Below are 14058 nucleotides of genomic sequence, written 5' to 3' on the forward strand. Positions count from 1 at the left end.
AGGAACTGCCATGCTGGTAGAAAGCAAAAGATGTCAAGTAAGGAGATGTGAGAGGTATCAGCTTCAGGAAATACCAGGTTCCTCTTGAGACAAATTTTTTGCAAAGAATTCCATCTCAGGAGGAAATATGAATAAAGTGAACATTCCTAAGGCCCTCGAGCTCGGTCCTCAAGAATCATGCCAGCATTAGCCTGCCTTCCCTCCCTGGCAGCCTCACCTGCTCCCACTGCCCATGTTTTAACTGTTTCCAGGCAGGTATACTGTTGGCTTCTCCTTCTGCTTCAGGTTGACTTCCTTCTAATTCGAATCTTCAGACAAATACGAATTGCTGTCTAAAAGAACTTGGAGGAAGATCTACTTGGATTCTAGTCCTGGCTCTTAGGTAAGTCTGGATCTTAGTTTCCTCAGAAATAAAATAAAGGGAGAATGGACTGAATTTTCTTTCTTGTCATTCCATGCATGACTCTCTGACATTTTCTGGTAAAGAATGAGGGTGGGGGAGGTAACGCAGCCTCTGTGAGCCACTTGAGAGCAAGAGGTTGTATCTTTGTAGCCTTAGCACCTTAATACAGTGGGGGTCAGTAACCGTTCAGGAGACTTGTGGATGAGAATGCCTTGAGATTCAAAAACCCCAGATTTGAATGCACATATTGGTGGTACTGACTTTGGGTGACTGAGCAAATCTGGTTCAGAGCACCTTAGCATCCCTGTCTGCAAAAAAGCTGGAGTGAGATTTATAACAACCTTACACCTCTCCGGAACGAATGAATCGCTATGAGTGAACCTACAGTTGTGCAGATGAAAAGAACTCTGTGTGTGTTCAAGACCTTGGGTTATCTGTTAACTGAAATTTGCTTCCTAGGCGGGTGCAGGGTGAGCATGTATTGCTTACCCTAACTTTAGACAAAAGGCTACCAAGAATAGACTGTGATTCTTTCATTTGCTTCATTTTTTGATGCGATTGTGCAGAAAGCTTTAGCCTGGGACAGTGATTCTTTCTGGCTAATGCAGTAATCAAACAAGTCTTGCTGCTCTCCTCAGCAGAAACAAATCAATTTAGAAACCCACATGGGAATTTACTGCTTCCTCTGTACAGACCAGGTTCAAGGCCATCTCATTCTAGCAGCTGAAATCAAGCAGAAATCCTTGGAGAACCGTGTCATAAAGCCCCATTCACTTTTAGCTGATTGAAAATGTAAAAACAGAGCCCACATACCAAGTATGCTATTTTAAAAAAAGATTCCTTTATTCCTTGGTTAATTAAAAAAAAATTCATTCATACCATTGCTCATCTTTTCAAAAAATATATCGAAGTAGTTCAGTTAAAGACATTTAACCATTCGAAATTATAAATGAAGTCATTTCCTTCCCTCACTTCCCAGCCACCCGCCTTCTCCCCTCCCCTCCCCACTCCCCATTACTGAGATCCCTAGGTTAGCACTCCAGACAGCATTCTGGCCTACATATATCCCGTGCTATTTCTTCTGCCTGGTGAGTTAAAAAAGGGAGTGAAAGCAGTTTTCCTATCAAGAAAAGCTGCAGCTTTGAAAAAGTCCTTCCTGGGGAGGGAGCAGCAAATCTTATCAGCCTAAAGATCTTAACTCCTTAGCTCTGAGCCTGCCGGGTTCAGAGATGGGCTGGCAGAGTTCGCTGCCTTCTGCGGGCTACACTCGGTGAGCCTGGATCAGTTAGAGGAGGCAGGGATGAATCCTTAGCGATCTGAAAAGAAATAAAACAAATTAATGCCAAAATAAGCTGACAGTGGGATAGGGGAATGATTGCCTATGTCAGCCTACCAATTAAAAAACCACTGCTTTTAGGATACGTAAAGGTGGCCATTATGTATTGTTATTACAGGATGTAATAAAACACAGCTTGATTCTACTTTTGTGGGGGTTTTTTTTGTTTGAATGGAGGTCATGGGGAATGTACCCAGCATCTTATGCATGCTAAGCGTGCGCTCTACCACTGAGCTGTACCCCAACCCTGATTCAACTTTTGTAAGAACAGATTTAGTTATACCAGAATATTAAATTTTGGTTATCTCAGTGGTGGGATCATGGGTAATTTGTATTCAAATCCTTCTTATCTGTATCATCTAAACTCTCTACAATAAATATGTATTATTCTAGTAATAAGAAGCTACATAAAAAGTGATTGTACCAAGGGGACTTCTTGGGGGCTGGCCACATTCTGTTCGTTGATCTAGAAGTTGTCCACTCATGATACGAGCAATTCTCTGTATGTATAGTGTACTTCAGTTAAAATGGTTTTCAAACAGTGGTTTTCTGGGAACTCTCATTCATTGCTGGTGGGAATGCAGAATGGTACAGCGACTTTGGAAGGCACTTTGGCTGTTTCTTACAAAACTAAACATACTTTAGCCATATGATCCAGCAGTCTCACTCCTTGATACTGACCCAGATGAGTTGAAAACTTACATCCACACAAAAACCTACACATGGATGTTTATAGCGGCTTTATTCATAACTGCCAAAAAGTTGGAAGCAACCACGATGTCCTTTAGTAGATAAATGATAAATACTGAGTGAGTGTATGCAGCAACTGTATTTGGGAATTCTCTGCACTTTCTGCTCACAGTTCTGCTGTGAACCTCAGACTGCTCTAAAAAAATAAAGTCTAATTTAAAAAAAGTGGCTGTACGCCTCTGGGAATATATTAAAGACTGTTGAATTGTACTTAATAAGTGAGTGAACTATATCTCAAAGCTGTTTTTTTTTTTAAAGTAGTTGTATTCATAGGTTAAAACAGATACAAAGTACTGACATGCTACACTATGGATGAACCTGGAAAACATTATGCTAAGTGGAGAAGCCAGACATAAAAGGCTATATATTGTATGAAATGTCCAGAATAGGCAAAAACAGAAAGATTAGTTGTTGTCTGGGACTAGGGGAGTGGGGAATGGGGAATTGCTAATGGGTCCAAGGTTTCTTCCTGGGATGATGAAAACGTTGTGGAATTAGACAGTGGTGATTAACCTGTGCCTTCCTGAGTGTACTAAAACATGTTGATTGTATGCTTTTAAAGGATGAACTTTATGGTCTGTGAATTATCTCTCAATAAAGCTGTTTTTTTAAAAATGGGGAAAAAAAGACAATGGCAGATTTTGGAACATTGTCTTAAATAGCTATGTGCCTAGAATCTGGAAAATCACAGTCTTTCGAACAATGTAACTTAATGTACATTAAAAAATTAGTTTTGATTAAGAATGCCCATATGTTAAGAAGCCTAGAACCTTCTCTCTCGTCGGTGCTCCCAGTTGAGTGGGAACTGGAGTCTGATACCTGAGAAGGCATTTTACCATTAGCAGCGGAATTCAAGGGAACATCCCAGGTTCTTGCTCAAGAATATCCGGCTGTGGTCAGTGCGGGTCTATTAAAGGCAGCAACTCTCCGCATGGAGAATCCAGTTTCAAACACGCCAAGTCATCCGACCGCGTGGGCCCGATGTTCAGGATTGCGATCGGTAGCTTCTTCTCCCAGGCAGTGAGGATAAACCTGTAACCAGAGTACACCTGTCCGAGAAGAAGGGCGCCAGTAAGAACTCTCTAGGCACAGGAAGAGAGAAAGCAAATGGGGAGGCCCTCCAGGGCTCCCCAAACGGGCATTTCCCCACTCCCCCTCCCCAAGTTACCTGCAAGGAGGATCCCACCACCAGGAGGGAGTCGGCTTCTTTTACACGCTTGTGCACAAAATCAACCTTGTCAGGGTTCACCGTGCCCCCGAAGAAGACGACGTCTGGTTTCAGGGGGCCTCCACAGCGAGAGCAGCACGGGACCTGGAAGCTCTGTACCTGCTCGTCGGTGAGGAAGACATCCCCGTCGGGAGCCAGGCCGTGGGCCTCGGCACTCCAGGTGGGGTTCAGGACTTCAAAACGCTCCTGCAGCGCCGTGCGGGGCGTCTGCTCACCACAGTCCAAGCAGAGGACCCTGAAACCCAAGAAGAGGCCGACTGAACAGTCTGTCCTGGGGAGGCACCAGGCTGCCGAAGACATTTCATCCCCAACCACTTCCAGCCCCTCCACCATCACTTTCTTTTCCTGACACCTGTGTCTTCCCCATGTTCAAAATACCTTCCTGTGACCTCTTTAGCTGCCACCTTCCTTCCACTGACAATCTACTAGAACAACAAACATCTGTTTCCTTACTACACACTCCCTGCTCAGATCTGCTTGCTCACTTTTATCCTTAACACAACTGCAAAGGCTTTACCAATTTCCTTCCTGCTGAAACCAGGGTTTTTTCCCTTCCATCCCTTGCTCTCCATTCATCTGCTGTAAATTATCACTGTTCACCACCATCTTCTCTTTAAAACGCTTTCGCTCCCTTGGTGTCTGTGACAGTGTCTTCTGCTTCTCTTGTCACCTCCCTCGCCACCAGAACACAGGCTCTGTCAGGGCAAGACCTTGGAGTCCTTTGCCCACTGCTCTGTGCCCACCACCCAGAACAGTGCCTGCACACAGCAGGCACTCAGTAGCTGCTGGAAGAAAGAATGGAAGTTGATTCCTCCTCTGCTCCTCAAGTCTCCTCAAACTCTAGTCCAAGTCTCTGTGACAGTCCTGCCAAACTTAACTTCCATCTTCAACCAGCCCTCCCCAAGTTCTCCATCACTGTCAGTCCTCCAGTTACCTGGGCTGAAACCCTCAGGAAAAAAACTTGTTATTCATTTTATTTTACTCTTTTTTGGGGGGGGATAACTAGGTTTTTATGTATTTATCTTTTTAATAAATATTTAAAATTATTTATTTATTATTAATTTTAAAATTTATTTATTTTCTTAATGGAGGTACTGGGGATTGAACCCAGGACCTTGTGCATGCTAAGCACACACTCTACCACTGAGCTGTACGCGCCCTGTCTCCTTTTACTCTTTATCTGTTCTACAATCAGACTGTGTTGACTTTTTTTTTTTTTTTTTTGACTTAAAAGGGCTCCTAATGAAATGGTAAGAAGCCTTGGATTTGTTTTTAAAATACTTAAAAAGAGACAGGATGAAAAAGCATAAAGTAGACATGATAAAATCTTGAGACAACTCTGAATCTGGGTGATGGTATGTGGGAGTTCATTATACTACTTTCTTTACTTTTGTGGATGTTTGAAATTTCCATCATGAAAAAAAAATTTTTTTTAATGGGCTCATAGCCATCCCTCATTCCCTGACACCACCTTAGTCTGAGTCCTGGCTGACCTCTCTGAGCCACTCTCTCTAATCCTGTCTAGCCTTCCTCAAATGCTATTTTTGTCATATTGCTTTCTTGCTCAGAAACCACTAACGTCCCCTTTGGTCGGTCACAACAGACCCAAATTGCACTGCATGATTTTCAAATGCATCCAGGATTGGAGTCTAGCCTTCCCAGACAATCTGATTTCATACTAGTCTCCAAGGAGGCCAGCCCAGACTCTACAAGTTCCCTTCATTTAGAAAGCCCTCCATCCCCTCCCCTTCGCCTAGTCAAACCTGAACTGTGCTCAACCCCAATTTACCCATAAAAGCTTTCCTGATTACTCCAACCTTTACTAACACTGTTTCTATGAACCTGTGAAATACGTTTATCAGAGACCATACAATTTAACAATCACACATGGAGTTTGGTTTTTTTTTTTTTTTTTGGGTCATTAAACCTGTTATTTTTGGGTCCCCCCACCAAAGATTACAAAGTTCTTGCCTATAAAGCAGATCATGTTTTAGGCTTTGGTTCGGACCCCTCCACACCAGCAAGTTGCACACCAGTAAATATTTTACTGGCACCCAATAAATATTTTACCAGTGGCAGAGTGATTTCAGTCCTCAGAGGGGGATCTCCGGGGCTTAACGATAAGGAAGTGGATTCCAATTAACTACAAGTTACTTCCAGGGCTACATGTGTTCCTTTCATCAATATTTATTGGGTTCTGGCTAGATAGATATTAACTGGTCCAGCATATCCTGTGTTCTGTGTGTTTAAGCCCTGCAGACCTGGCAGTTTGTAACATATACTGTTGGTGCTCTGCTGAGTTCACTCAAGACACGCAAAGGCCACCTGCCACGGTTCTCTTATAAGCATCCTCCTGTGTCTCTCCTGCTTCAGGAGTTCTCTGGCCACGGAAGCTTTCTCTGGAGGAGTCAGTGTTAGGGAAGTTAATTCCCCCAAGAGTGACCCTCGACCAGTGAGGGATGGGTGATGGTCAATAAACGCCCCAGCTCCCTTGATTTTCAGTGAGACAATTCTGAAGCAGCTCTAGACAGTCGGAGGGCCTCTGACGGGGCTGAACCCCAGTTGTCCAAAACAGTAAGCCACTTATTAACATAACCTTTCCTTGGCTTTCCTACCTTCCCCACTCCCTCACAGAGTTTGCTGGGATCCACTCCAAAGGAAACAACTTCCTCCCAGTTCATTTTCTAGTGGTCTAACAAAGATAACAGTGATCAGGGCGGCCGAGGTCCCTGCTCTGATGGAGCCCCCATTTCCGCATTCACACTGTTCAGACTTTCGGGCACCTGTGCATGCATCCGTGGAGTTCTGTCAGGCGCCGACTCCCCGCCTTGGTGTGCAAGGCATCCACATTTTGGGTCACCAACCAGTACAGCTTTCCCAGTCTCTCCCAGTTGCTCAAAGCCCAGTGTGCAGGGTTGGGCTGATGGGAGGAGAACCAAGGCCAGCCCACAAAGTTTCTCGCCCAGTACCGCTGGCGGACTGGAGCACTCCGCACAAAATCCCCATGCTGGATGGGCTTCCGGTTCGTGCGGGCGTACAGCCCCACCTTTTCGGACCTGTAGTCTGGGATCCCCGACTCGGTGGAGACTCCCGCCCCGGTCATCACTAGGAGTCTCCTGGAAAGGGTGATGAAGCGCTGTAACTCTTTGACCTTCTCAGGGTCCAGAGGAGGACTCGGTGGCACAAATAATCCAATTGATCCACCTGAGCTCTGCCGGCTGAGGTTCGCCATCCAGCGGCCTTTCGCCGTCCTGAATGTTAACCCAAAGCTCATCTTCATTCTAGAGAGAAAAGAACAGCAAGTGAGAAACTAGGTTTAAAAACGGAGGTAACCAAGGGAAGGGGGGAGGGGCAACGGAGGGGACGAAGAGGTACAAACTACTATGCATAAAACACATAAACTACAAGGATATACAATATAACACAGGGAATATAGCCAATGTCTTAAAATAACTATAAATGGGATATAACCTTTAAAAATTGTTAATCACTATGTCATACACCTATAACTTATACAATATTGTACATCAACTATACCTCAGTACAAATAAATTTAATAAAAACAAAACAACAAAAGTAACCATCAACTGATGAATGGATAAATAAAATGTGTTCTGTTCATACAGTGGCATATTATTCAGCCATAAAAGCGAAGGAAGTTCTAATATATGCTACAACATAGATAAATATTGAAAACATTATGCTGGGTGTAAGATGCCAGTCACAAAAGGACAAATATGATTCCACTTACATGAAACGTCCAGACCAGGCAAATCTATAGAGATAGAAAGTAGATTACTAGGTTGCCAGGGGCGGGAAGGGAGAATATATCAGAACTTCATTCATTTTTATAACTGAAAAACAAAGGTAGGATCTCGGCTCTGAGCATCAACAGCTACTAACATTACAAAAAGAGAGAAAACCAGAACTGTGAGGGTTTCAATGGAAGAGTATACCCACCACACAAGATGTGGTCTTGGCAAAAAACACACACACACACACACAAAAACTGAACTGGATTCTGATCAAGTCTCTAGAGGTAATTAACGATTTATAGGAGTGGGGTTGAGTAATAGCTCAGCGGTAGAGCGCATGCTTAGTAGGCAAGAGGTCCTGGATTCTATCCCCAGTACCTCCATTAAAAACAAAGAATAAGTAAATAAACCTAATTACCTCCCCCTGAAACAACAATAAACAAAAAAACAATAAAAGTAAAGTTTAAAAAATGGATTTAAAACACAATTTATAGGAAATACAGAGGCCAAAGCAATGTGTTAGATGATACTATTTGCCAATAGCAAAGTCCAGACTAAGGGAAAGTCAACAGGCTAGACAAACCAGAGATAGAGAGCCACAAAAGGGGGATTCTACACTAAAAGAGGTTTCAAGACATACCAACCAATTGTAATACTGTGGGTCTTATTTGGATCCTGATTCAAGTAAACTTTAAAAATATGACATTTATAAAACAATTGGAAAGTTGAACATTAATTGGATGTTTGATATTTAAAAGTTACTGTTAATTTTCTAATGTATGAAAAATGGTATTGTGATTTTTTTTAAGTTTTCATGCTGCAGAGCTATACACAGAAATATTTGGATGAAATGATATATCTCGGAGGATTTGTGTCAAAATAATACTGGGGTCGGGGTGGAAGTAGGCAGGAGTAAATAGATGGAACAAGATTAGCCAACGGGTGTCATTGTTGAAGCTGGATGATGGGTCCATGGATGGGGGTTCATTGTATTATTCTATGTCCGCAATAAAAAATTTTAAAAAGTAATTCCTTAGAGGAATGTTTGGATGGCAGATGCCCTAGTGTACCCAGGACAGTGGCAGTGCAGAAATGCCCAAAGCCATGAGGTGAAGGAAAATGCTTCTATCTTTTGAATATTCTGTAAGCTTAAGAGATACGCTCAGAAAAATGAGAAGAAAAAAAGAATAGAGAAGTTTGAAGAGAAGCTAAAATGTGAAATGTTTTACTTTAAAGGTAGACAAAACTCCAGTATCTAGACCACATCAGCAGTCATATAGTATTTGGAGAAAACGTATTTGAAATCAAATGTACAAAGTGAACTAGGACAGGTAACCTAAAAGCAGCATACTTGGGTAGCATCCTTATTTCTCCAAAACAGCCCACCCTAAATTGTATTAGGGATCAGGTTACTGATGAGATTTCAACTTATATCTGGAAGCTGCCAACCCAAAAGGTATCTAATAATCAGCAAACTGGTACATTGAAATATTTTATGAGAAGGGTGATGAGAGCCAAAACTGTGAAACTAAGAAATGGCTGGGGAGTAGGAATTTGCTGGCATTGCATTCAACACTGTCCTCTGGAAGATAATATCTAGGTTTTAGAAAAATGTCTTGGAGAGGAGTACAGGTTTTGATCTAACAAGAAAGTTATCCATCCAAACCATACTACTTCCAGTGGCAGATTCCATGCTTATCAGAACAATCTACTAATAATGAATTAATCCATGACTTCAGTTCCTTGAAGGATGGCCCCAAGAGTAACAAGAGTATGTTTAACTGGAAAGGCACAGCCGCCTTCCCCTTCACACACATACACCTAGAATGTATTTATACTCTTGCTTTGTAATCCAAATCCATCTTTGGTAAAATGTGGAAGGGTGTGAGCTAACTCAGGAGCTAATAACTCAAGGATGTATTAAACACTGGGGGTCCAGGCTTAGAGAAAACATTGCCTTTGCCAAGGATGTGCTGATAAGCTGGCTTCCTCCCTCCCCTCCCCCTCAGAAAAGTATAAAAGAAAATGATCCAATCATGGCTATTTTGAGGCTACAAATGGTTTATTTAACAATTGGCTGGTAAATTGCCGAATATTTAACAACTGGCTCTCACTGGTACAAACTGATTCCAGCACACCCTCCTGGGTCCTGTGAAGTCCAATCTGAAACAACAAGTCTACCTGTTTATTATCTTTTTAATAATTGTTTTGGTCAAGAATTTCTAATACCCTCCACAAAATAAAACCTTGTCTCCAAGCTAGACTGTTTCATAACAGCCCAAGCCAATCCTATCTTCCCGAATCTCTTAAGAACCTATAGCCAGAGCTCTCCTATGCTCTGGACATCACATGGAGATTACCTTAAAATGGCTAGTAAATCTGACAAGGCTTTCTGCATCCAAGGGAAGTGGTATATTTTGGTTTCTTAAAAAAAAGGGGGGGGGAATCTAAAAAATAAAGTCTATTTTCAAAAGGAGGGAGGATAAAGCAGAATTCTAGCACTACTAAGGCTAATTCTGTCTCTCTCAGTAATAGCTGGCTGGTCAGAACTGAATTTCTTGGAAACTTCAAAATGTTAACGGTTTATCCCAGTATCTTTTAAGTCCCTTACCAGCTCATTGTTTATCTATGACTATAATTAAAGATGTCTCTATCAGAGGAATCCATTTATATTTTTAGTTAATGCCATCCCTTAGGGGACTACACAGTCCCAGAAACCTACTTCCCATTTTATAAATTAAAATTACCTTATTTCTTCATAAACTAAAGAAGCACATTTGAGTTCCAGTTTAGTTGATTAAGTTGTTGCTCTGATTTTTCAGGATTTTAATTTTATTAACGTAATTAAGCACATGCCCACCTTTTATTCTATTTTTTTCTATATTCTGTTAGTTTACCCTCAACTGCTTGGACACAGTAAAGAGTAGTGAGACCTGACAAGGTTTTCTACCTCAGCTTTTCTAGCTGTAAAAACAAGGCTTTGACATATTATTTGATAAAATGCGGAAATTCTCTAGTGACACTCATCCCATATGTAAATATTATTTTATGCTGGGCTTTCTCGATCTGAGATCAGGACCCTGACTGCGCCCTGACATTCCACAGCAACACGTGAACAGCTAAACAAATACATAATCCGGATTCCTGAGACCAAAGGGCTCGGGGAACCCCGCTGAAAACACTATTGGAACAGCTGCTCTCTCCCAGGTCCCACCAAAGAGCAAAGAGGAGAAATGGAATCCCTTACAAGAAATCCACAATTTCTAGAAACCTGCAGCCCGCAAAGAACATATTTACCTTTCACAGCTTAAGAGACACTTCACGCCCGACATTAGGACTGACTGTCTGTTTTTGCATTTTGGGAAGTGTAGTTCATGAAACCGAAATAATGCAAGAAAACTACAAGCCCCACAATCCCCTGGCTTTCACAGTTGAAGGACCCAGTTTGTCCGGTAGCGCCCCCTGTCGGCATTTCCTGGTCAGAGGTTTCCAACCTTGATTTTCCATGTGCCTCTATCGTGGTCTCTGTACCAGAGAAGTGGTTAGAGTGCCAACGTTCTGAATGGACATCCAAACAGCGCTAACTTAGAAATTCATTGTCTATAAAATAGAAGCTTTAATAGTGGATCTACATTTAATTCATCCTGAACTTCAGTGTGTATGATCCTTTCCACTCACCAAAACGGAATCAGGTACCCACCTTGCAGTGAGTTGTGAAGAAATACATTCACAAATATCTGAAAAACTGCAAATCTAATATACGGGGACTAATGTGTGTACCCACGTGGCTTCTGCAGTTTTATTTCTCAGCTTGTGTTTTTATTAAATTAACCAACACAATGTCTAGATCTTACTCCCGGAAATTCTGATTTAATTGGTCTGGAGAGGTGCATGGGCACCAATCAGTTTATAAACTTCCCTGTTATTTCTAATGTGTAGCCAATGAGGACCAATGATCTATAGCATCTCCTAAATAAGACATCATTTTGTAAGGGTTTTAAAACATATCAAAGGGTAGCTAGCATTGACCTTGAAGACCACTCTAAGGAATCACTTCCCCCATTTTCAAATGAACTGAAGACTAAAGTAGTAGTATGTAAGCTGGAGTTTGACTCCTGGTCCTCTCGTTGGAGGCATGGAGGGAAATATTGGCAAAGGAACTCGGTTTAATAGTTTGGGAGCAGTATCTCCAGCCACACCTCAAATAGGTCACTGGGCTAGGAGAATTACCTGAGGTCTTTTGTGCCTTCGTTAACATGACCATATTGGCTGAAAAAAAAAAAAAAAAGGATCGAAATGCATACTGGAAACTTTCAATAAATCAAACAATTGTAATCCAGAATATTTTCTGCACCTATGGTATGCCAAAACAATGACACCTATGGAATAAGATCAAAACCTACAGAAATGCCAAAACAATGACACCACCACTCCCCTTGACAAACTACTAATGAAAAACTTTAAACCCACAGTATTTTTTCAGTTCTCCAAGTGGAATAAGCATCATTAAGAGACTGGCCAGGAACACAGGACTATTGTGCTTTTAAGCCCCCCAAAATCTTATATTTTGTGGAGAAGTTAGCTGAGTTTTCCATTTTTCTTAGTGCTTGGAAGTAATCCCTGGAGGATGAAGTCATCCACAAAAGCTGGTGAAACACACAAATTTCCCTTGATAGCTACTGACAGGGTGTAATGAGCCACCCAACCAAGACATTCTCAAGAGCTGAGTTCTTTGGATAACCCTAGTCTTTATTTCTCACAACTACACCACACCAGAAATTAATGATGAAGTCCTTGATGATGACATAAATTGTTCACTGAGCAGTACTTTGAACATTTCATGTTTGAAATTTTTCATAATAAAATGTTGGGGGAAATGTCATCTCAGAGACTACTATTTGCATCTTAATGTGTAGCAGAAACCAAAAGGCTTTTGGAGAAAACAGATCAAAGAGGAAACAGGTCCAGATACAGGTTTCTAACCGCTTTCCATCTGCTGAGGAAAAACAGGCAATGAGAGTGAAAGTTACTTCAGACTTCATGAACTGTGGACATTTCTGTGGAAATAGCCTTTTTCTCTCAGCCTCTCACCTCTGAATAAAGATGTGCACAGAAAACCCTTTCATATTAAGTGGAGAATTACGGTTTGATATGATCTGGAAAGTCTTCTAGGTATCTACACTTAAAATAATTGAAAATAAGGACTCAAACTGATACTGTATGCCAATGTTCATGAAAGCAATATTCACAATAGCCAAAAGGTGGAAGCAACCTCCTGTCCTCCTGTCAATCAAAGACTAAATGGATAACAAAATTCCATACAATAGAATCAGCCATAAAAAGGAATGAAATTCTGACATATACTAAAACATACAAGGACCTTAAAAACTTTATGCTGTAAAATAAGCCAGACACAAAAGGTCAAGTAATTGCATGATTCTGCTTGTATGAGGTATTTAGAGGGATCAAAGTAATAGAATTGTGAAATAGAGGTTGCCAGGGGTTGGGGGAGGGAGGAATAGAGAGTTATTGTTTAATGGGTACAGTTTCAGTTTGGGATGATGAAAAAGTTCTGGAGATGTGCAGTGGTGATGGTTGCAAACAATGTAAATATACTTGACACTCCTGAACTATATACTTTAAAATGGCTCAAATGGTAAATTTTGTTATGTATATTTTAACACAATTTTTTAAAAAAGCAAACCTCTTTCGGAGAGGATAGTTATACCGTGAATCAGGAGCCAAGTACCCTTAACACAGATCACATTTCTCATCCTCCCCAGTTTCTACTCTAAATTGTTTGTTAGCATATTCCCTCCCATGATGCTTTGCTTCATTCTACACCAAAAACTGAGTTATATCAAGCAACTAATCTTCAGAAACAGCCTATCCATTTCAGAGAGATCTTCATATAGTTGTACAATTTTCAGCCAATCAAAAATTGAAGGTTTTTCCATGAGACGCCAACTCACCTTTCTGAAATAGGAACCTTGCTTATTGGGAGTGATGAGTAGGGGGTAGAGCTTATTAGCTTTGCGCAGTGGCAGTATCGTAGCCAATGAGGTTTATCCGAGGCGCGATTATTGCTAATTGAAAACTTTTCCCAATACCCCGCCGTGACGACTTGAAATATAGTCGGCGCTGGCAATTTTTGACAGTCTCTACGGAGACTGAATATTTTGGTTTGATGAAAAACAGAAACGTCGTTGCTAATGGTGTAATTTAATAATTGATGGTGTTAAGCTTTTTCTGGTTAGTGTTATTGAGATGTTTTAAGGTGTGTTACAAGGCTTTTTTTTTTTTTTTTTAAACCAAGCACAGGCAGGTATTCCAAAAATGCTGTGGGGTTTTTCCCCAGTACTTAACAGTTCGTTTGAAGCTTTGAAATAGAGTTGGTAATCTCTGATAGCATCAGATCGCGGATGACCACAGGCGTGTTGAGGCTGTGGGCGTGTTCATCAGAAACTTGAGCGTGGCCAACTACAGCACCGCATCAATTAAAAAAAATTTTTTTTTATGAATGTTGCTTGTTGATTCCTGTCTTCCGAGCGTTTTCTCCACGGTTATGTTGGAGATTTAACTCTTT

At 41.3% G+C, this 14058-nt stretch overlaps 1 protein-coding gene and 1 non-coding gene across 6 annotated transcripts; one reads left to right on the forward strand and one right to left on the reverse strand.

Moving 5' to 3' along the window:
* Positions 1-1293: 1293 nt before the first annotated feature.
* On the reverse strand, positions 1294-10841 carry SIRT4 (sirtuin 4). Of its 5 annotated transcripts, none has more exons than XR_836364.3 (5): positions 10770-10841; positions 6501-6998; positions 3658-3952; positions 3326-3538; positions 1294-1719 (listed from the first exon to the last, which is right to left on the reverse strand). XR_836364.3 is itself a non-coding variant. In XM_010969580.3 (4 exons), the coding sequence occupies exons 1-4, from the start codon at positions 10802-10804 to the stop codon at positions 3386-3388; spliced, it is 981 nt and encodes a 326-aa protein (XP_010967882.1). In that variant the 5' UTR covers positions 10805-10841; the 3' UTR covers positions 1727-3385. The 5 variants fall into 5 exon arrangements, 3 of the variants coding, with proteins under 3 accessions (XP_010967882.1, XP_074212094.1, XP_074212095.1); XR_836365.3 differs by having other exon boundaries at positions 3309-3538; XM_010969580.3 differs by lacking the exon at positions 1294-1719 and having other exon boundaries at positions 1727-3538.
* A 2660-nt stretch (positions 10842-13501) lies between these two features.
* On the forward strand, positions 13502-13642 carry LOC123612742 (U4 spliceosomal RNA). The gene has a single exon (XR_006720034.1). It is a non-coding gene; the product is annotated as a U4 spliceosomal RNA (small nuclear RNA).
* The last annotated feature ends 416 nt before the right edge of the window (positions 13643-14058 follow it).

Source organism: Camelus bactrianus, chromosome 32 (assembly GCF_048773025.1).
Source record: "Camelus bactrianus isolate YW-2024 breed Bactrian camel chromosome 32, ASM4877302v1, whole genome shotgun sequence".
Classification (NCBI taxonomy): domain Eukaryota; kingdom Metazoa; phylum Chordata; class Mammalia; order Artiodactyla; family Camelidae; genus Camelus; species Camelus bactrianus.